The 24520-nt window shown below is 39.3% G+C and overlaps 1 protein-coding gene across 1 annotated transcript in view; it reads left to right on the top strand.

The window, feature by feature from the left end:
- The window catches only part of Bend7 (BEN domain containing 7), a 119828-nt gene that overhangs the window by 42568 nt on the left and 52740 nt on the right, over positions 1 to 24520 (top strand). The window contains exons 3-5 of the mRNA XM_023701832.1: positions 4215 to 4337; positions 7660 to 7928; positions 20375 to 20600. Of these exons, the coding sequence (XP_023557600.1) occupies positions 4215 to 4337; positions 7660 to 7928; positions 20375 to 20600 (618 nt within the window). The remainder of the gene's footprint in view (positions 1 to 4214; positions 4338 to 7659; positions 7929 to 20374; positions 20601 to 24520) is intronic.

Genomic DNA, 24520 nt, shown 5'->3' on the forward strand with positions numbered 1-24520 from the left:
GGGGCTGGCTGGCATGTGGTGCTGGAGGATTGAACCGCGGTCCCTGTGCTTTGCTAAGCTTGTTCTAAGTAGGTGCTTTAGACCACTGAGCCGTCTCACCAGCCCTAAGTTTATTCTTTAGATCAGTTTACTGAACTCTTTCTCGTCACTCACACTGAGTCATTTCAAAAGACGGAAAACATGAAGGGAAATGTGGAAGCATATTAAAACATCTAGAACTGAGAATCAGGAAAGATGGAGGTTCTGTGTCCTATGTGAAGATTTCTCAGTAGAGTTTTCAGGGCTCAAAGAAGTTAAAACTATCATCTGCTTATATATAGATGTCACAGGAGGTTGAACATTAGGGCATAAACAGCTCTCCCTACCACTAAAACAATCTACCTCACTGTATGTTGTATTACAGGTATATATAGTGTATCCTTTTGCTTACTTCTTCACTCAAAAGGAAGGGATCAGAGCATATGGTATCTAAACCTTTACAAAATTGATTACATTGCCTGCCAAGGGCAAGGGTCTGAGTTCAATCCCCAGTTCCACCAAAAAAAAAAAAAAATTGATTACAGTAAAAGATATGTTGCTATGAATACCCCTCAAGAGACTCCCCCTTGCTTCACACCCACCCACTGGTCCCATAGTTCCTGCTGCTTTCTGAAGCAGGTCTGGAACTCTTTCAAGATTGTCTTTTTGAGGTCTTATTACAAATATGGTGAATCTTGTAGCTGACCTCCATTCAACGGAAAGGCAGGCTCATAAAAACTTCATAATGTGTCCCCATCTGTCTTATCCAGTGGGTCTGACACTGTGTGGCTTCTGGCACTCCCTCAACGTCAAAACGGTGAAAGGCAAGTATGTTGAACCAGTTCAGAATGTGGAAGCAGGTACGACCTTGCAACTAATGACACTCACTAGAGAGAATTTTCAGAACTCTTCAGAAGGTGGCAAGGATGATGGAATGAGTGTGGTCACAATATGGGGGAATATTGAAGAGGATTTGTGGCAGTGTGTCTTTTACTGTAATACATTTTTAAATTTAAATATTCACTGTGTTTTTTTTAATACACTGTGTAGCTTCATCATCAGGAGAGTGCTAGTGAGGGAGAGGGCTGATAACCTCATCTCTCGTAGAACTCTCTTCGTTAATCCTCCCATTCTGGGGCTGAACCTGAGGACCCATGTTCCTAACTTGCCTCATTAGCACTGGAAAGTATTGTCTTAAAACAAAATTTCCTTAAGGGCTCTTAATTATTAAAGGGGAAAGGTAGTTATTTTCAAACTTAAGGAAAAAACAATTGATGCCTTGCTGGTCATGTTAATTTTCCATCCAGCAACACTGAACATTATTTGTTTTATAGGTTGCCTGTACATATACAAATCTATAGGTTTTGCAAAGTCTGAGGGAAAAAAATGAGAGGTTTTGAGTTTCTGAAACACTTAAAGATTTTCTTCTATTATTTTCATGTTATGATATCCTTTAAGACAAGTTTTGATTTGTTTTTTCTCTTTAAATACAATTTGTAGTATTCTGCTCAAGGGCTAGAAAAGCCTTCCTGAGCACTGATGAGGTGGCAAGGAACCCAAACCCAAGCAGAGGCTTTTCCTCCCAGTGTCAGCTGGGCCAATGTACTGGCTTCTTCCTGCTGAGATGGCTCTTTAAACACTCCTCCATAAAAATAGTCCTTTCTCTTTAAAATTAGAAAGTGATTTATAATGATCCAAGAAGGATAGGTTTGTCCTCTAAAAATGACAAAGATAGCATTTAGAGTAGTGCCTAGGAATATCCTAAAAGCCCTCTTCACTCTCCTGTGAAAGAGATGGTAATGAAAATGAGATGCTTTAGGTGTGTATGGATAATTTTTGGGTGACGAGTATTCTGGTTTCCAGTACACAGGATAGTGGATTTGACTTGGAGAATGTTACTAATGTTAATACAGATTACACCATAAATTTTTCCCTCTCTGTCAAAATAGACCTTTTTGTGCTTACTGTTTGTATACATTCAACAAAAATGCATTATACAGTTGACCCTTGAATAACATGGGTTTGAACTGGGTACGTCCACTATGAGAAGAATTTTCTTTTGAAATTTATCACAATTTAGGAAAACTCTTAGATGAACTTCATGGTCTAGAAATAGAAAATTGAGAAAAAGTTATGTCATGAATGCACAAAATGTCAATAGATAATGATGGCTTTTCATTTACTACCATAATCATACACAAATCTATTATGATTTTTAAGTTATCAGAATTTACACACATGTAGGCTATACATGATACCATTCTCAGTTGAGAGAACTAGGAGCAACGTGAGGATACAGTATTACGCTGTCACTGCATAAGTTAACTAGCTCTAGAGACTGTACTAGTGGAAGAAATTCATAGTCATCTCACCTGGACACTGCTGAGAATCAAAAGTTCCAATCAGAAATCCTCCACCCAAACTGCTCAAAAGGAAAGAACAACTAGGATGGGGGAAAGGAGAGAAAGAAAGAAGGAACAGAAAAATATATGCACAAGATAGCTAAGATAATTGTACTACTCATTTCTATTGGTTTATTGTAAGGACCAGTTAATGCTTATTTCATCAGTTTTACGTGCCTCTACCTGATAATCTGAATAACTTTTGAAAATAAGAATATACAATATAACAACCATTGTTAATTTCCTATCATCTTGTTTTGAAATTCTGTATTTTGGGTTTCTTTTTTAATTCTCTTTAAAAAAAAATGTCCTCCACCTGGTGTGGTATGCATGCCTATAATCCCAGCAGTCTGGGAAGCTGAGGCAGGAGAATCTCAAATTCATACCAAGCCTGGTGATTTCATGAGACCCTGTCTCACAGAATAAGTAAGGTATGTGTGATGTAGCTCAATGCAAAAGCCCTGGGTTCAATCTTCAATACTAAAAAAGAAAATATAAATGTAGTTCTCCATGGATTTTTTTTTCCAGCTCAGCCTGCCCTGAGGGCAGGGCTGGCACAACAGGTGGTGCTGGGGATTGAATCATGGTGCCCTGCACCTGCCTAAGCAGGTGCTTTAGACCACTAATCTATCTCGCCAGCCCTCTGCATGGATTTCTGATGGTACAGTTTTGGTGTCCCTGACCTCCACACAATTCAAGGCCCACCTTTATATAACTGGACTTCTGTTGATATTTTCCCAGAATCACTTGCAGTTTTTAACCTGTAATGCCTAAGTTTAGTAACACTCTTAAATATAAATAGTTGTGCTAAAACTGTTCTGTAATTCTGTGGGGGTGAACTTTTCTTTAGTATTTGCACATAATGTGTATTACAGATTTAAGTGATATCTAGGGTATAATAAGGCATGTAATTGGAACAGAACTGTAGCACTTACCTTGCCTAACTAGCAGAAGGCTGAAGTGGCAGCTAGGTCTTTCACTTCTCCATTGTACTGTGGTGGACATCAGCATTGTGGGGACTGGACCAAGCCACCGGAGTCCTTTCCCACTGTGACTTTTGATCCCAGGACAATATGAGGATGTTTGTTTATGTGTAAGGCAAGCAGAACAGGGACATTTTATTCAAGAAAAATTCCTTGCATTTATACAGTGATAGAGAACACGTGGTGGGGGCAGTGGGAATGTGTGAGACAGGAGTGGTAGAGATGTAGGAGGACCTTACCAGCTGGGGGAAAGGTGCCCGCCAACACCTTCTGGTGCATCCAGGTGAAGAGCTCCACCCCTCCTCAACTCCCTGCCCCTTCTGTCCTGCACAGCCACCCAGAGGGAGTTCCCTGTGTTTCTCTATGCTCCCAGTGACGGCAGAGAAGCAAATTTTTAATCAACTCTCAATTCTTAATATGAACTCTGATAACAGTACACAGAGACCAACTGTTGTGAGTGCCTGACATCAGAGTTAGAGGTGGCAGGTGTTTTGTTTTGTGCACACCAGCATGAGTGTGTTTGTGGTGACTTCTGACTTCTTGGGGTGTTTTCTGAGATAACCAGCTCTATAGCAGGGAGGCCTGCATGTATTTTCCTGTGACTCAGCCTGCACCTTGCCTCAGAGAAGTCAAATAATCAAATAGAGTAAACTCCACAATCCAGGCTATGAAAACTATTTGCCTCATTTTCCTTGGGCACAGTTTCATACTGATTTCACACAGCTCAAAATCCTGCTAAGATGCCATCTTGCCTCCCCCTCTATAATTTTTTTTTCTTGGGTAAGTGTCATTTTTTTTCTCTCATGCTTAGGAGAACTTCCGGTGGTGAATTCATCAGTTGGATCAAACTGCTGTACTTGTAACTGCCAGTCAACATTACAGGCCATTCTCCAAGAGCTCAAGACCATGCGGAAACTAATGCAGATCCAAGCAGGTACAAAAAACAGGCCTCTCCGGGGGTCTTTGATTGTCACCACATATTTGGCATCTGCAGTTCGTATTTGCACTTTGCTTTTGTTGCAGAATCCTTCCCTCCTTGCTGTTTTGCTGTGCCTTTTCCAGAATCCATCCTTTTGGCCTTTTCTGTGACTAGACATTTTTTTTTCCCTATAGTAAATCAAGAAAATTTGGATCACTCATAATACTACTTGTATACTTATATACATGTAGTCAGTATACTTCATAGCATGACCTCTCAATACTTCACAAATACCAGTTAATTTTAAATCTTGGTGCATACACTATAGAAGAGCCCTTTAGGAAGCGAGAGCCCCCTGTGGAAGATGTTCGTGTGTGTTAACACCACGAAGTGTTGAGCCGCAAGTTCCACTGTGAAAGCTCAGAGACACCTCAAGTCTGTCCCTTGCATTTCATGATTACAGGGTTTTTTTCCCACTGTAGTTGGATGAGGTGAAGAACAGAAGAGTATAGGATTTGCACTGGGGATTGGACACCCCATTTCTCCTGTGTGCCTCAGTTTTGCCAGTAAATGGAGCCTTGACATCTAATGCACAGAATTATTTTCAAATCAAAATGAGAAAGCAAACAAATAACTTTGGAAGGTGTGATGCCAGCAGAAGCTATCTCATTAGTGTTGGAGGCTGGAGGTCAAGGTCTTCATCGAGCAGCTCATTTTCTCATCTCCACAATTAGGGGGAAGCAGATTTTTTTTGCCACAGGTACAAAAAATAATAAATCATCTTATTAAGTCTTCCCTCTTGTCAGGGGAAACTGCTGCTTGGTGTTAGTTAGGTAAAGCAGGAGAACAGATAGCAGAGGCCCATCCTGCCTGGCCTGCCTGCCTTTTCATCATCTGGCATTCAGGAAGGTCATCACTTTGAAGCTGCTCTTGGTGCCATTCAGTGAGTTCTGGTAAAATCCTAATGCTTAGCAATGTGATTTTTATATAAATGCTTAATTCTTAGCTATATCAGTCACTCAAGATCATATTAAAGTAAGGTGAGCTAAAGACTTGCTGAAAAGCCTCGTGTTCTGAAGTACTAAGTTTGGCCTTATCCCAAGGCAAAAAACATTTTGCTCAGGTCAGTAAGCATTTGATTCACCTTGTTTCACCACGATAGTCTGTGCTCTCGTAAGCCAGGCAAAGGTTAGCATCTCTTAAAGAAGGGCCTCAGAAAGAAAGGTTACTCTGTTATGTACAAATTCTTTTCTCAGGGAGAATTTGTTGTACTTAAGAAAATATGCGTGTGAAACTGTAATGATTTATTTCATTACTTAAGCTCCTTATTTCTGAAATGGCAAACTACAAATTGCAACCATTTAAATCCTTGACTGAAGCCTTTTTAGAATCTATTAAGTAAATGCCACTTTGTCACCATGTATTCCTTTTTCAACCTTTGCAGATTAGAAAAGTAAATGATTCCAAAGTGATGGATAGCATAAAGGATAAACTTAATAAATTACTCCTTTAATTTGCATAAACTAAGAAAAACTTGTATGGGTAGATTTATTTAAGTTTCATTACTAGTAAGACTCAGATTTAAATTATATTTTGAAAGTTTTACCTTTATTTTAGGGACAAGACAAGGCAGTAAGGTCGGGGTGCTATGAACATGAGCTATGTCTAGCTTTTCAAAAGGAGAATCAATAGTCAGACCTGTGTTCTTTAAGTCAAAAAACATTCTTACTTTTACTTGAATATGAAGAAATGCAATAAGGCTGCCACCTCACTGGCCAAGGTTGTTGTCTCACTGTCCTGTTGGATCTCAGAGATAAGAGATCGGACTGTCCTGGCAGGGAGTAGAATGTAGGTAGGTGGAGCAGAGAGCAGTTCTTGGCATGGAGGCATGCAGTTGCTGGAGAAGGCTTAGCAGAGTGCTGTTGCCAGCCCTGCCCTGGATGTTCCCCTTCCCTTGCTGTGCATTGGGGTTGAGGCTCTTGGAGTTGGCTATTTAAAAAAAAACAACCCAAAAAAGTAGTAATTCTCATGTGCCACTAAAGTGGAGCACCAGTGAGATTAACTGCTACATGAATGGTTATTTAAACAACTTCGATTTTCTTAGGTAGCTTGTGTCCAATACTTTTAAATTTCCTTCCTGCCTGAAGATGAAACTATCAGGATCAAAGTGTAAATATTCTTTATTTTCAGACTGAAAAAAGTAAGAGGAAATGATTTGTATGCATGTGACTTTGAAGACTATTTGTTTTTCTTGGCTTAAATTTATAGGTTTCGTTCTGTCAAAAAGCAGGCATGTCCTGCTTGGTATTTAGGAAGTCATATTAATACTAGGGAATTGAGTACAAATTCAAGCCATATACTCCTGCTTCATGTTCCACTGGGAAGTTTTCAAATGGTTAGAGAACAGTGTTTCTCACAGTGCACCTGTGAAAACTGCATTGACCAGCTTGGATTCTTTAAGTGTATGTTTACTGTGCGTACTTAGTCCTGGTACTGTGTTTTTCATCTTTGGAACTCAGACTGCTTCTAGATTTTCTAATCTGCTTGGCTTTTCAGCTGTGTAAAACAAGTCTAAAAAAGTCGCCTTGGGCTGGGCAGATGGCTCAGTAGAATAAGCGCTTCCCTGGTGAGCGCAAGGGCCTGAGTTCAATCCCCAGTTCTGAAAAGAAAAAGAATAAAAGTAAAAGAAAAGCATCCTGGTCTAATGCCCTTTGGTGTCATGCCCTGGAGAGGATGGATGTGTGCGGAGCATCTGATGAGGAAGGAACTACCAGGCCCAATTAAGTGATTAACGGGCATGCTTCATGTGCTTACCGGTCCCTGTGACAGAGTCCTTCCAAGCCGTACCTCTTCATCAATCTTTCCCGTGTAATAATCACTGTTCCATCTCTGTCTGTTTTGGTACCTGTGCAGTGTTAGCAAATGATTGGCTGACTCCAAAGGACAGTCAGAATATTCCTGAAAGGGGCTTACCTGAAAGCATAGACAGCTGTCCCTAAATTTAAGTTCTGGATCTCATTTATTTACAAATACCACATGGTTCATGAAGTGGTGATGGAATGTTTTCTCGTGGCTCTTGATCTTTTTCTTCTGTGGAAGCCACCCTTACACCAAGTGATCCACTAGGGTTGGAGCAGGTTTCCTCTGGGTTTATCTCTGCCCTTAGGGCTTTAAAGTGCCCCAGCCTGCATCTGGTACAGAGTAAGATTTGTTTTGATATGCTTTATCCTTGAGGGAGCTTCATTTCACTGTTTCTTTGGAAATGTCAGAGCTTGATCCAGGGTAAGGTTTCCTCAGACCCAAGTGTCTGTACCATATTTGTGTTTATTATTCACAGTTGGAACTCAAAACAGACAACAACCCCCAATTTCCCTTATATGCTCCCAGCGAACTGCTGTCTCTCGCAAGAGAAATAAAAAGAAAAAAGTGCCCACAAAGCCCGCAGAACCTACTACTGTGAAGCAGAAGACTAGTGTGGTAGAAGTGGAGAAGAAGTCAGCCGCAGGGTCCTCGGGGCAGTCCGCAGTCCAGGCCACAGAGCACACCTCCACTGGGCAGAGCCACGTCCTGGGGTTCGGCATTGTTCTTGAATCACCTTCGTCAGATGTAAGTTGATATCTTCTGGCTGCTGACTATTTGGTATGACTTTTAGGAGTTTGTAGTTTTAGTGCAATTTTCCTTTCATTGGTTCTGCCCAAAATAACCAGAAGAAGTTGGAAAATACCTATGTGGGAAAGAGAAAAGAAGAATAGTAATAATTTCTTTGCTTTGAATTCTCTTTCCCCAAACCTATGTGACTTACATTTTGTCTAAATATGTTTCCATTCATTATCTCTGAAAGAAGAAAAGCAGTAGGCATAAATAATCTGCTCACTTAATTTCTTTAACATTTTTAATTTCAAAGTGGCAGTTTTCAATTTCCTTGGTATAGAAAACTAAAAGAACATAATTAAATCCTTGGTAGATGGACATAAATGAACAGAAGCATACAGATAAGGTCATACCTTTCTGGAAACAAAAACTAATAATAAAAAAGAGCAGTGGTGCTAATTCTATTTTATAGATGCAAGCTACACTGCTAATTAGGTGGCAGAGCCATGCCATTTACTCGGTGTAATGATAGGTTAATGCTCAGCAAAGGTTTGCTATTTTAATATCATAGCTGGAACGCTGTTGCAGGCCTAGATGCTGGATTACATCTGAGATAGCTGGCTGACTTGCTGTTTTATATTCATAGGACCATAAACGAATTTCTTTCATAATTTGCTCTACTTGCAGTTGCATACTCTAATATCTTTACCTAAATAGATTTATGTTTTGAACCTAGAGTTGTTGGCAGAGTTCTTAAAATAAACAAGAGTGAGTGATCCTTTATTATCAGATTTCATAAAGTCTCGGAAGACCCTGCTGAGAGCTACCATGGGCCTGTAGGATTGGGATCTGACCTTGCCTTTTAAATTTTAAGTAAAAAATAAGTTGCCATCTATTTAAAAACAAAGTATCTTGGATAGCATATATCCACATTGAGTCTGTAATGAAGAGAGGGAATAAAAATAATCATCTGTAATGTTTTTAGGCTAGAAATAATTTAAACTTTTATCTGTTCCTCTGTATTAAAGTGATATTTATGAAATCTGTGAGTACATGCTGCAATCATTAAAAATTCTCCTAAACTAAAATTTTATTTTGAAAATCACTAATGTTAATAAGGTTTTAACTCTGAGCTAGCCTGCACTTTCGAGTGTATCATATGGTTATTGTAACTAAGGCCCTGCTTCAAATCCATGGAAGGTCACATATTCAGAAATATGATTCTGTGATGTGTATTTACTTCTAAGCACTTTTATCATACTTCCACATTTTCCTTTCATATTTTCCTTCATATTTTTTTCTGGTAGTCATTGATAATATTAGGAGCAATAACTTAAGTGGTATGATTGATCTCCTAAATGGGTTGGCTTAATGCTAATAACTGAACTTTCTCATTTTTTAATTTTTAAGTCCCAGTTGCACTTTAGAGGTAAGTAGAAGATCAATTAAAGGTCTTACGTGTGTTCATAAGGTAGAATAATATTTTAATTATCCTTACAATATAAACTTTACAATTTTATTTAAATAAAATAGTATTAAGTTAAAAAAACCTTTATTTATTTATTTGATACAGGGTCTCACTACACAGCTCAGACTCATAGTAATCCTCCTTTCTCAGCCTCCCTCACACTGGGATTACAGGCGTGCACCACCATGCCGGGTTTTGGTGGCCAGCACTGGCACTCAGGGTTCTTGGCCTGTATGGCATGCGGTACCAAGATCCTTGTGCTTGCTAGGCAGGCACTTAGACTGCTGAGCTATCTCCCCAGCCCCTACATAAAATATTTTATATTACATAAAACAATTTACCTCTTGTTCATGATCATTTTTGCTAGCAAGGGCAATTTAGTTTGATTAAGCACATTCAGAATTGTCTATGAAAACAGAGGTGCTGATTGCCTTTAAAGAAGAACATGTTTCTAAGGAGAAGCAGACAGTCTGTCTAGATACTATGTTTACATTAGCCAACCCATTCACCACTTGATTTATCTCTTCAGCCAGAACTGAAACTGAGCATAGCGAACATACCAGTGAGTCTGAGCTCTCAGTGCTGTGTATGAGCTGGCTAGGGCATGAAACTGAGGAGTGGGGCTGACTCCCAAGAGTGAAGGGCCCATCACTGCAGAAGCACGCAAACTTAGGTGTCTTTCTGTTCTTTTGTTATTTCTAAGCCACAAGTCCAGAAGAAATAATACCTCATATGGGAGTTAACCTGAAAAACAGGTTGGAAAAAATATGATGGGAATTGTATATAGGCTCTGAGAAGCCCACAGTGTTGGAAAGATCATGTCCAGAGTCATAGGTTGGGCAAGTGGTCCAGTGTCACTGGCATTGCTGGCCTGGGTAATAGCAGAAGGGGGTCAGAAAATGAAAATCTAGATAATCCAGGCTTGGCCTCCAGCCTTCATCCTGGGTACAGCCACTAGGAAGCAGCTAAAATCTGAAGTAAAGGAGTAATCTTGCCTAGAGTGGTGGCTGGAACCACACAGTGGTGGCAGATAGATGGAGAGACGAGACAGTGACCCAAAGCAGGAGGAAATCACTGCTATGTGGTCAGCCAGGCCCAAGGTTGGGAGGACCTGCCAAGAGCAGTGATACTAAGAGAAGTGAAGATGAGAACCATGTGAGAGGGACTTGGAGACCAAGTAGAAAGTAAACCCAAGTTTCTGTCATGGAAAACTAGGTTGGTACTAGCTGCTACTAGTACCATTGAGCTAGAGAGAGTGTGAGCAGATGCTCGTTCTCTTCTGGTGGGAAGGAAAAAAGTAGTATTCTCAGCATGTCTCTTAGGTCCCTAAAGCATATGAGCAAGATTAGTGCCAGCAGCAGTGAAACACTGACATCACACTTGTGCTTCATTGCTTTTATACATATAAAATTTACTGTAAATTTTTTTAAAATTCACAATGTGTTTAGTTACCTTTCTTCATCATGACTTGTCATGTCCTAAGAATGCAACTGTATGCTAGTACAGTATATCCATTGGACAGAAATGCAAACATGAGGGACTGCAGGGGCCTATGGGTCATTGCAGATCACTCACCCTGATGACTGATAATAGTCTCTCTGCTCAAAAGCAGAAAAACACCAGGCTGAAATCAGAGCCAGCTCAAGTGTCTGTTCCTCAGTGTGGCGAGCATTGGGTGATCTACAGCATGTAGGAGAACATTACAATGACCAACAAATCAGAGGTGTCTAGCATATGTTATTTAATCGGAAAACAACACATGCTCTACATTTGTGTTAAGTATAAGATACAGAATACGCGAATGAAATGTTGGATCTACAATTAGCTAATCAGAAGTCCTTCCTCAGTTTAACTGCCACTTACTATTCTTTCCTTGTTACTAAACTTTTTTTAATATTTTATTCATTTTAATGAGAAAATAAAATAATACTGGAGCAGTTTCAAACAGGTTAGTAGGACAGTTACAATAATTAATATATTGCATATTGTTGTCTTTATAGTGGTTATTCAGAGAACAAATGCAGACATGATATTTTGCCTAAACAATATTAGTGCAGGGCTGGTGAGATGGCTCAGTAGTCTAAAGCACCTACTTAGAACAAGCTAAGCTCAGCACAGGGACCACGGTTCAATCCCCCAGCACCACATGCCAGCCAGCCCCGCCCCCTGGTGGGCTGAGCTGGCCACACACAGACATTAAATAAATAAATAAATAAATAAATAAATAAATATATATATATATAAAAATATTAGTGCAAACCTTTCTTCTCATTGAACTAAGATAAAGTAGCTGTATATCTATCCTAACTATTTGTATATACATATATATTTTTTCACTACAAAATGGCCCTTTATGTATATCCCCCATCTTTGTTTTGTTTTGTCAGAGTGGGTGTTCCATTGCAGCTAGAGAAGCTGTATTTGGAGAAGTCTTTAGAGAGGCTTTTCATACTTGAAGCCAGTCTAAAGATTGTAGGTATCTGAATTCAGCAAAATAACTCAATATAGTCCAATAGTTCATAATAGTAGTGGGTTGTCAGCAGAACTGGCAATTGTCAGAAGTTATTGACTTAAGCCATTTACAGCTCAGCATATTAATATGGCTTACTTTTTGTACCTCATGGTTATACTTTTCTGTTGGATGTTTAAGAACAAGTTAAAACAAGACCTGTAGGGCTGGTGAGATGGCTCAGTGGTCTAAAGCACCTACTTAGAACAAGCTTTAGCAAAGCCCAGGGACCACGGTTCAATCCCCCAGCACCACATGCCAGCCAGCCCGCCCCCTGGTGGGCTGAGCTGGCCACACACACAAATAAATAAAATTAAAAAAAAATCTTTAAAAAAAAAAACAAGACATATATAACTAAAATGTAACTTTCGTATCTGATGAGGTCAGTCATATCTCCTCAGGATTTACCCTGAAACCATGTATAGCACCTTGTAGATCTTTTGTCATTGTCAGTCATGTGGATGAGTCATGGCCATTGCTTGACCAATTTGCTCTCTGTGAAACCCTGAGAGAATGTTAGGTGACAATCCTTAGGCACACTATACATCGTTGATCAATTTCCTTTGTGGCCCCATTATCTCCTTGATCAAAAAATTTGGGACACCACTGAGTTTCAGGATGTCACAGCACAGGTTCTCTTATGTCCTGAGTCCTCACTGACCTTGAAGAGCTAGGGCCAAAATATTGGCTATCCTTGTAGCCTCTCTATTTCTCTAATTTTTGGTCTGCAAACTTAAGTTGTTAAACATCCAGAAGAGAAGCTTAATGATATTATTACCCTGTAACTGAGGCAGTTTGTCTTAACATCACTATCTGTCTGAATATCTAACACCTTAGACATAACATAGAACTGCTATTTTCCTAAACTTCTTTGTGTCCACGCACCCCTGCAGGGCTCTGTGTGGCTGGAACAGTCCTCTTTTGTAGAACTTTTTATAGTGTTCCTTGACTTTACATGACTTCATGCTCTTTCACCCCAGCCTATCAAGAACAAGGACTATATACTAATAGTCATAATATTCATGTGCTAATAAATGATTTCATTCAGTTCCTACTCTATGAGGTGCGCCTGCTTCCCTGCTTGTACAGGTGCCTGCACAAGTTCACATGGCCAAAAAAGGTGGAGCCAGCTCCCCAAAGCACACCCTGGCCTCATCCACTGTATGAAGGATCTGGGACGCCCATTTGGGCCCAGTTCTCATCCACGACACTTAGTAACTGCCTGTGGGGTCCACAGTATTTGGAAGAGAGCCAGGTCAGACTATGGCAGTTATTTTGTTAATGAGCAGATTCCTGGGGGAAAGTGAAAGGTAGAGGTGCGGGCCATGAAATTGGACTGCTGGGTTATGGTCTCACCTGTGTGAGCCTGAGGAAGTGGCCCTGTCTGTTCCTCATGCTGCCACCCCCCAATCCCTACCCCGCTCTCTCTCCTTGCAGAGCAGGGGCACAGTCCTGTTGGCCTACTGTGGTTGGCTAGGGAGAGTTTACAGAAGCCATCTCTGAAAAATGCTTAGAATAGTGCCTGGCACATCTGAAGCACTCAATAAATATTGGGTCTTTTTTTAACTTTGCTGTCCTCCCGAAGCACCTTTATAAGAACAAATGTAATTATTTTTAAGTACATGGATCTGTATGTATGACTGAACAGATTTTTTTTTTAAAGGAAGCCGAAAATGTTCCTCTTTTGGAGACTTTGACCCTTTTTAAGTTAGTATTTTAAATAAAATTTGTATCTAATTTACACAGAAGCACAAGTAGAAACCCAAAATCAGATTTCAGATTTAGGTAAAATGTATACTTTTTTCACACAATCACAACCTAATTCTGTGCTAGTACTGGAACAAGACAGTTGTTCATTTCTCAGAGTCACTGTTCCCTGCACATCAGAAATCAAACTCAGCATTTCGCACTTGCCCGGCGTGCACTTTTCCACTAAGCTACATCCCTGGATATATTGATTTATGATTTTTAGGGCAGATATATATTACCTAAGCTAGTGTAATTGTTGATTTTTGTTTGTCTTTGGGGGTTACTTTGGCCTTGGTGAAATACTCAGACCAATTTATGAAATATTGTCCGAATTTGTTGTGTGTGTTTCTGGAGATTGAACCCAGGAAGTACTGAGCTGTATTTCAAGCCCTTTATTTATATTTTACTTTGAGACAGGGTCCCACTAAGTCACTGAGTTATCCAGGTCTGGCCTGAAACTTTCAATGCTCCTGCCTCATCCCCTGAGTAGAATTGTAGAAAATGCCTTTTGTTGTAGTTGCTATTAATAGTCAGTAATCTTGAATTGCATAATTGTAAAAGTTAGCAGAAAATAAATCTATAGATATCTATCAATTTTATCTATGAATATTCATCTTAGTTTAAGACACTTTTGTTAATGTTTATTTTGTATTCTTCTTAAAAGAATTTGAAATACATTGATGCTTTCAACAAAAATAGTATCTGAATTCAGAAACTGTTTTCTTAATACCGTCTTAGCTGAACAGATAAAATGCGGTGCTCAGATCTAGTAAGCTAAGTCAAGCAAACAGCTTCTCATGTGTTCATGGGTACATTTAAGCTGAGGCAGGACATGTGTGCAGAGAATAAGCTGCTAATGCAGGCTGCTTGAGTCTTTGCATACTAATTGAATGATCTTAAACTAGTTGGAGTTACTTTTCTTCTCTGAGCCTTGTGTTTTGTATCTGCAAATTGGGGATAATAATGGTAGCTACCCCATAGAATAAGAATTAAATTAGAAATGTAGGGGCTGGGGAGATAGCTTAGCAGCTTAAGTACATGCCTAGCAAGTACAAGGTCCTGAGTTCAATCCACAGTATCAAAAAAAGAAAGAAAAGAATAAGAAAATATATTGTGTGTTCATGAAGGCCCTGAAATAGAATAAGTAGCAAATAAATATTACTTACATCATTGTTTTTCAGAGTGCACTGACATGAATGATACAGTCTTTGCCTTTCAAGGAGCACATGGAGGGAAATTCCCAAACAGGAATCACGTCCTCACAGGAGGAAGCTGTAATGGGGCAGCCAGGAGTCTCCTGGGACAGGAGGAGCAGGACAACAGGGTGAAAGGCAGAATCTTGGGCAGATTCTTCTGGGAGGAGCAATTTTAGTGGGGTTAGGAGGGAAGAAGCTGTGTTACAGCATTGAAATATTATGTATTATACATTTGGCTCAAATATGTTCAACATAAATCAAGCCCTTGTCTTCAGAGTCATTAATTTATTACCGGAGAAGGAAAAGGCTACATACCTCTCTGAGAGACTTTGAAATCTCTCATTATGCAGGTACATGGAGAAACTTTCAAGGGACCAAATTATATTGTCTTTTCTAAAATTAAATTCTTAGTTTTATCAAATAAGAAATCTGTAAAGAACTGGTTTAACAATGATTTAAGTTTTATCCTATCCAGTATTAAATATATGCTAGTATATCGATGACCCTTCTTCACAGAATGTCGGCTGAGCAGCAGATTACTTACTGCAGAACTTAATGCAGTGCTGGCCTTGATGAAGGCCAGGCGGCCACCCGCCAGCACTAGGACTCCCCAGACACACCTGCTCAGAGCTGTGCAGCAGCAACAGCCACCCTGGCTAGACCAGCCAGCGAGGCCACCTTCCAGTCTCAGGTGTTCCATGGCTGTGTTTTTGACCTAACATTTAATAAATGATGACAGTCTACCCAGAGAAGACCTCATTTATAAGAAATAACTTTAATTTTTATCAAACAGAAGCAGATGACACATGCAAAATGAAATCAATTGGAGAGTTCTTTTTTTTTTATGTGTGTGTATTTGGTACAGAGTCTCACTACACAGCTCAGAATCACAGTAATCCTCCTGTTTTCAGCCTACCCAGCACTGAGATTACAGATGTGCGCCACCACTCCCAGTCTTGCATGTGGCCTGTGGCACTGGGTATCAAACCCAAGTCTCTGTGCGTGCCTAAGCAGGCACCCAGTCCACTGAGCTATCTTGCTGGCCCCAATTGTGTGTGTGTGTGTGTGTGTGTGTGTGTGTGTGTGTGTTTTACATGTACTTTACTTTTTTATGTGTTTAGTACAGGGTCCCACTATGTAGATCAGATTCAGTGATTCTACTGTTTTCAGTTTCCCATGCACTGGGATTACAGGCATGTACCACCATGCCCAGTCTCAATTGCAGTCTCAGCTTGCCCTGGGGGTGTGGCCAGCATGGCACACCAGGGATCGAACCCTGGCCACTGCACTCTGCCTAAGTAGGTGTTTTAGTCCTCTGAACTATCTGGCCCCCTACATGTAATATACCTTTAAAGAAATAATGAGGCACTAGAATTCCTATGTATAACATGTATTAATATCCTTTAAATATTCTTACCTATCCTTATTCACATTTGCAATCAAAAAATCAGTGTACCATAATTACAGTCCAATTCTTCCTCCATAGTTTTCTTTCAGGTTTGGGTCTTGAGCCTGTCTGAGATTTTACTAGGCAACCTGACCTTTTTTACCCTAACCACCATATAATCTCCTACAGAGAACTCTATCGAGGAGCATCTAAGTGTGGGAGTTATGCAACACAGAATTTGAAAATTATGTGCATAATTTATTAATTCACAGTTGAAAATATGGGGCTAATGCTCAGTGTGTTTCTGTACTTCTTTTTACTCTTTGACCCAGTGACCACTGGTAGCCTTTTACATATTTCACTATGATTTGGAATTGGTGATGCCTTATATAAAATAGCTTATGCTAAAGTATGTTCCCAGTGTGATTAATTGTATGGTCTTAAAGTTATCTTACCTTTTGTGTTTGTTTAGCTTATACAGGAAAATACATAACATGCCCATAGACTTGAGTGGAGAATCCTTTTACTTGATTGGAGGATCTTTCACCAAAAGTAACATTTTAACTCTGGAGACCACAACCGAAGTGCAAAGAAGTGAAGTAATTAATGTGGGGAGGCCTGGCTCTAGAGCCATAAGGACTGCACACAGTCTTTGCCTGATGAGCTCACCCATATAAGATAGAATCAGATCAGATGAGAAGTCAGAACTTGATACATTGCTGTGATAAAGTAGCCGAGGAACCCAAAATAGCCAAGACATATATGCAAAACATCGTGGGAACTCAGTCTCTGAACCCTTAAAGTGATGACTGTCAGAGTTGTAAATTTTACCCTGTAATTTAGATGTTATCATTAAAAGATACTATTGCTTCAGTAATCAATGAAATCTGCAAATTAGTTTATGAGCTATGCATCTTGGCTTGAGTATCAGCTAATGAATCTGTCAAGGAAAGTCTAGTTTTGTAAATGCTGATGGTTTGAGTAGTGTTTTTTCCTGTCATAACTATTACTAGTAGGCAGAGAAATCTCATTTACAGCCAACAAACAAATACCTGTGTGTGTGTGTGTGTGTGTGTGTGTGTGTGTACACACATATTATTTTGTTTGTAAATGTATGTGCAAAGTTATGGATGATTATATGGGAGTTATGAACTGTTACAATGCTGTAGGAAGTCCTAATTCCACAGAAACCTCCAGATAGTTTTAGAAATTGCAGCAGATGCTATAGCAGCCACTCTGTCCCTTGTCTACTTAGTCTTACCATCAAGGCCCTGTCAAAAATGCTGTCCCATTGCCCTCTGAGCCGTTTTATCTATGCTTCACCAGTCCTGTCTTGTGGCACACATCCCTCTGCTTCCTATGATAGGTGTCAAAGCGTGAGTCTTGGCTGCAGAGCCAGCCTTGAATCCCCACAGGAGGTGCTCATGCACTATGAATCTACAGTCTCCTGCAGCAGCACCAGAAGTACTCTTAAGAAGGCATTGCGACACCTAGCCAGCATGCCTCAAGCTCACAAATCCTCTGCTTTATATAGGGATAGAAGACGTCTGGGTCTGCGTGGGTCTTCCTAAGTTTTGGCCAGACTTTTTCTCATTCAGATGAATCCACTGGACATAGATAGGGTAGTTGACATGCTGAATACAGAAGAGTGCTCTTCTTGATGAGAAGTGCAAACTGCCTACTTAATAAGTGCAGAGTGGAAAGCCCCATGATCATGCTTCTTAGACTGAGTTCATGAAGAAAGGAGTGGTTCTGCCTGGAGGCTCATTCAGGTCAGCGTTTCTCAGGTCAGGGTCCAGGTCCCCCAGGATGGATCAAAGGGAAGGTCCTGGGAGCCTCACATGTCAGGTGACTGAGCTTTCTATGACCGGTTAGTGGTGTCTGAATTAAACTGAATTATGGAGTGAGTTAAGTTATGGTCCTTTCCTTTCCTCTTTGCATTTCAAGAGCTTTTGTACCATCTTAGTACTTCAAATAGCTATGAAATACGCTTAGATTTTTCAACATGGCTTTCACAGGATAGAACACTTAGCAAAAATCTGAGATCAGTTCATTTAGAATAAAAATTAATAGAACATACACAATTCAAGTGTTCTTAAATGAAACTTGGTCTTTAGATCATGATCATAAGATTCAGTCCTAATATTTCCACTTTGAATCATTCAACAAATATTTCTTGAATACCTGTGTGTTCCTGCCTTATTCTGGGAATTAGATATTCAGTTCCTGGCTCCTGTCAGCTCTTCTACAGACCTTTGACCAGCAAGCAAGATGCAGGATGGTCCAGTCAAAACTGCATTTTGAAGGGACAGGGCCCAAACACCTTCCTAAGGCATCCAGATAGACTAGGGAAGTGGTGGCTAGCCTGTGGCATGCATGTGAGGTGGGTTGTATATATCATTGAAAGCTCTAAAAGGTTCACCAGCACTGGTCTGTGTTATGCTCTGAGCTTTCTTCACTTAGATTCTAATATGCTGCGCATTTTTATAACAATGTTAATTCTTATTTTCCAAAAGAGAAACTAATCCCCTTCCTCACATTTCTAGTGTGATTCAGGTACTTTTCTATGTATTTAGTACAGGGTCCACAGGGTGTCACTACACAATTCAGACTTGTAGTGATCCTTCCTGTTTTTCAGCCCTCCAAGTGCTGGGGTTACAGACGGGAGCCACTACTGAGTCTCAATTGCTGTCTCAAAAGCATGCCCCGGGCAGGGCCAGCACGACAGGCCAAAGACCCCAGCCCTGCATCTTCCTGAGCAGGCGCTTTAATCTGCTGAGCTATGTGGCTGTCCTCTAATGTGATTTAGAAAATGTAAAGTGATGACATGTTTGTAAAATGACAAATACGCTATCGAAGAATGAGCTTTGATAATATATACAGCTTATGAAAGTGAAGCATTCTTCTGACTTTTTGATACTAAAAGTTACCAATTATATTTCGTCATAGTAAGGTATTAAAGTTATCATGTTACAAGGCTAGATGTGGTGACACACACCTGTAATCCCAGCACTTGAGAGTTGGAGGCAGGAGGATGGGTGTGAGTTCAAAGCCAGTCTGAACTGCACAGTGAAAACCTGCCAGAAAAAGACACACAAAAAAGTTATTATGTCATAAGCACTAGTAAATGACTTAGTAGATAAATTAGAACAAGAATTTTACTTATTTCATAAGAATTTATTCAGTGCAGCTGCATGACAAACCCTACAGATATAAGATGCACACTGCATATAGTGTAATAAATACAGTTGTGTGCTTATGTCAGATGAACAGTAGAATATATGACTGCCTCCATGGTAGGAAGAAGTCAAGAAAAGCTTTGTACAGGAAATGGTATGAGCTAGTGACATGAAGAAAAAGCAAGTTGTAGACATCCATGGTATGCTGGTAGAAAATGTGCTACATGTCTGGACGATGATGTCCAAGTAATGTCAGTGTGTGTTGGTGTCCAAATTGGAAGCCACCAGTGGGTCTTCTAACCCCATGTCCCTGTCAGGGGTTTCCTGATGCTGTGTGCAACTAGTGCACTGCTTTTCTAGGGTGCTCAAGAATATGACTTCAGTATTTCTTCCCAAACAGAGCTGGGGAGTGGATCGAAACTTCCTGGGGAACTGTCATCATTTTTATGTATTTTCCGTAACAATTTACTTAAATTTTCACTGGAGAAAAAAAAAATGTTTTCATATTTGGGATTTGAAGAAGTTAATTTTTTAAAGTGTCAGAAAGTAATCTGTAAGCAGTAATGCACTAGACAATAATCTGGATTATTTGCAAGTCATTTTTGTTATGATCTCTTTGGGCCTTAGCTCCTTCCTTTAAAAAGAGGGTGTTTCATACAGAAAGCTGAATGCCCCGAGCTCTAGTGTTTTATGACCACCTGATCGTTTTATCTGTTTGTAGGAACAGAAATGCTTTTACAGGGTACTCTTCTTCATTGCCTCTAATAAGATGTAATGTTGGAATTAAAACATTTTGTTTAATGAATTAAAAGTCACTGGTTTTATAAATTGTAAATCCTGGCACATAAAATTGAGAGTATATTTTATGTGTATAATATAGATGTTTAAGTAGCAGTTGTTTTTGTTGTGTTGATTCTCAAAGTCAGATGCTTCAAATTTTGCTTTTAATAAAATATTTCTGTTCTTTTGGTAGCCAGAAGTGCAACTTGCTGAAGGCTTTGATGTGTTTATGCCCAAATCTCAGCTGGACTCTATACTGTCAAACTACACTCGCTCAGGAAGCCTTCTGTTTAGAAAACTGGTGTGTGCATTTTTTGATGACAAGACTTTGGCTAATTCTTTACCCAATGGGAAGAGGAAAAGAGGACTGAATGACAACCGGAAAGGACTAGACCAAAATATTGTGGGTGCAATAAAAGGTTGGTGTGCAGCATTTCATTTTATGAGTTCTTTGTTGAGTTTTGCCTTCAAGTCCATAATGTAGATGAAATTATAATTAATTAGAGACCAATCTAATGCCATTGGTAACTTATTCCTTGGCTTAGTTCTTGGGGTGATCTCTGTAACTGCCTCTCCACCCCAGCTTCTCCAGTAGAAAAATTGATATTTCAAGGTGATGTGTTGTTTATTTGATGAACTAAAAATTTAGGAGCCAACTTGTGCTGCTATAGAATCAAAAAGAATGTTTTTTTTCACATTTAACTTTTTAGATGAAGGTATTTTTCTTTGTAATAATTTCTGAGAACTTCATCCAAATAAGATTTAACAGAGTTTTAGGACCAGTTGTGGTGCATAGCTGTAATCTCAGCACTCTAGGAGGCTGAGGCGGGAGGATCACAAACTCGAGCCCACCTTGGGCAACTTCCGGACTTCGCTAGACTCTCTCAAAATTAACAATAACAAAAAGACTGGGATGTACTTCAGTGCAATCCCTAGTACCACCCAAAACAAAACAAAGCAGAAACCTTAAATTCTTGGTCATAAACCAGGATAAAGTTATGATTTTTTTCAAACAAAGTAGAACAATTCTGTCCAAAGTTCAGAAGCTGTCATACTGGGCCTTTGCATCTGAAGACATTTTCAGTCTGTGTGAATCCACTGGAAAGCTATGTGAAGCACAGCCCTACAGGCCCCTGGTCACATCTGTTCATCAGGTTTGGGAACATGCAGCTCTGCCAGCATGGGGAAGGATCACCCATTACCTGCTTCTAGCATGTGTCAGTGTGTGCAGTGTTAGGAAGACCTAAGTATGCAGGCGGACATACACTTCTCTCCGGTTCCATATCCTAGACCTGGTTCTTTATCTTATAGTGTTGTTTTTTAAATTCTGATGAGTGTGACTTAGGAGATAGAAATATTTAAATGTTATTATAAAAAAATGTTAAAAAAGTTTCAAATCTAAACACTACCATCATGAAAATGAAATTTTGAATCTGGCCTTATTAAAACTAGAATAACTGATAAGGTTGTTCTTGGTTTCAGTTGCTCATTGCTTAGTTTCAGTAGTGAAGGAGCGGGACTGGCTCCAGAACCTTCTCTGCTCCTTCTGATGCCCATTATCTGGCAAACTGAGTACATAAATTTAATTGTGCTTAAAGGATACTTGGAAACTCACAATTAATTTCATAAAATAATTTGGGTTTTAAATGGAGTTAGCAAGTACCAGGCATCCTTTGTTCATGACCAGAAGATGCAAGCCTTCATTAATAGGAAATTTCTTGTCACCATCAGAATTTTTTCATTTAAAGAAATAGTTCAGTTGTATTAAGTAAGAAAAACTGCAGAGATTCCACAGTCATTGCCATTTATAGAAAGAAAGATGCAGCCTAAAGTGATGCTGAAAATAAAGTTAAAAAATTTGAGAGATGGTCAGCGATGCAGCCAGGCTGTCCTGAAGTCCAGTCCATGTCTAAGCGAGGCCTTCTCAAAACAGGAAGGTCAGAGCTGCTGGTGAATTTCTGGAACACAGATAGAAGTTGTTGTAGTTTTCTTTTTGTTTTTTAGGACAGCATATTAACATGATGAAAGCATTTGTAGATTAAAACTATAAATTACCAACTTACATTTTAATGATGAAGAATTACTTTAGTAATGGATGATAATGAAATAGATCATTACATGTAGATTGATAGAAGTTTATTTTACCATTTTCCATCTAGATTGAGTGTCATACAAGAATTTGAAAAAACGTATTACATACCCTGGCATGGTGGCATGCACCTGTAATCCCAGAGCCCTGGGAGGCTGATTTGGGAATGTAAGCTTAAGCCAGCCTGGGCAACTTTGTGAGACCATTTCTCAAAATTAAGACAATAGTAATAATGATTTAAACATCTTTTAGAGAGACTTGGGATATAGCTCAATGCCAAGATCCTCAGTTCAGCCCCCAGTACCACAAAAAGAAAAAAGCAAATTAGAAATAGAAGATGCACCTTAATTATTTTCAGAACCCATCTCTAGCTAGAAATAAAAATAGCAGCAAGACCTCAATTGTAAATATGTCATGACGCAGATTACTCCAATCAAAGATCTCAAATTTTCCATATACTTCTTTTACTGTTGTATTAAATCTGTTGTTAAAATGCTATTAGAAAAACATAACTTGAAAACAGGCCAAAATGCACCTGTGAACCACCAGTACCCTAAAACAAACATTTTCTGTTCATTTGTTCTCTGTTCATTTACAATGTTTATTTAAAGACATTATTTTGCTTCTTCTTTTTCTCCCTGATTATAAAAGTAATTTACACTTGTAAAAACCTAAATCTTAAGCAATGTATAGAAAACTAGAAGGCCTCCACAGCCTCATACTTTAGAGGTCACTGTGACTGTTCCTAGGGTCTTTATTCAGAGTAGGAATGTGGAATCAGTTTTCTCTCTCTTCTTTTGTAAGACATTCTGTTCATATTGACCACTAGCATTTTCACCAACTTATTCAGATAATTTCTTAAGATAAGTTCATTGAAAACAAACTTTGTCTTAAATATTTTATGTTACTGTTGTACTTGGAGGAATCCAGGAACTACCACCTCTAAACAGACTGACTTGGGGAGCAGCAAATGCAGAATGGGATGTTCTCTGAACCCTCTTATCTGTTCTCATCGACTGCCAGGGGATTTCATGAACCTGCGCCTCCTTTTGAGTCACAGGAGAGGGCTGAAAGTGACACCACACCCAGAGGCACTGTCACAGGCTAGCACTTGTTCTTTGGGTCCACTTTTCACTCCCAGAATCCTCTCTTTAGCCCTATGAAGAAGGTGTATAAGTTTCTACATCTCACTGAATTCAGGATTATATTTTCATCCTGTTTATCTGCCCATTGACTATCTGTCAGTACTTGAAATAATTTCTGTTATTTCAGATTTCAATTTCATTATTTCAGACAGACAATTATAGAACTCTCATAAGGTAGAGAGAGTTTTCTCTCACCTCTGTTCTTCACCAAGAGCTGTACAGAGCAGGGTCCTATAAATGCATGATAGGCAAGTTAGGAGGAAGAGGGGTTTACTTTTTATCTGATTTTGGCTTCACTTCAGTGACATACGGGATCTAGTGCTAAACTTCCAGCCTCATGTTGTTTCATAACTCACCAGGAGTGAAGAACATCAAAGCATTATTGCAAGTTTCTATCACTCAATAAATTGCCAATGAAAATTAAAAAAAAATAGAGACTAATTTTTTTTTTTTTTTTTTGACAGAACCGAGATTGAACTCAGGCCCTTGCACTTGCCAGGGAAGCACTTATTCCACTGAGCCATCTCCCCGGCCCCAAATAGAGACTAAAATTGAGTATAAATTTGAATATAACTCTTTTAACTTCCTAACACATTTTGCTGTGTATCTCTAGCTAAGGGTTATTTTTTAAACCCATATACTGTGTTACAATATAAAGTGATTTTTTAAAGTGGCTGTTAATTAAATATCATATAGAACAATGATACCTGCTTTTCTTATTATCCATAGAGGTGAAAAGAGTTTATTTATCTAACCTGCATTTTTTTGAATCTAAGTAATCTGGAAAAGAGACAGAATTGGTCCTTTCTATGTCAAGAGCGCCAAAGCAGTTTGTGCTGCTGTGGCTCTCTACCACACACTAAGGAAAGATTCCATAAACATCATGTACCCATCCTCTCTTACTGTGTTGCTTATGAGATAGTGCACCAAAAAATAAAAATAAATAAAAAAGAGCTAATGCACTAGAAGAAGCAGGTGACTAGTTAATTTTACATGTCAAAATTGTGGGGGTTTTTTCAAACAAGAATGACTAGACCGGGGCCGGGGAGATGGGTCAGTGGAATAAGCGCTTCCCTGGCAAGCACAAGGGCCTGAGTTCAATCCC

Source organism: Octodon degus, unplaced genomic scaffold (genome assembly GCF_000260255.1).
Source record: "Octodon degus isolate 3935 unplaced genomic scaffold, OctDeg1.0 scaffold00141, whole genome shotgun sequence".
NCBI classification, from domain to species: domain Eukaryota; kingdom Metazoa; phylum Chordata; class Mammalia; order Rodentia; family Octodontidae; genus Octodon; species Octodon degus.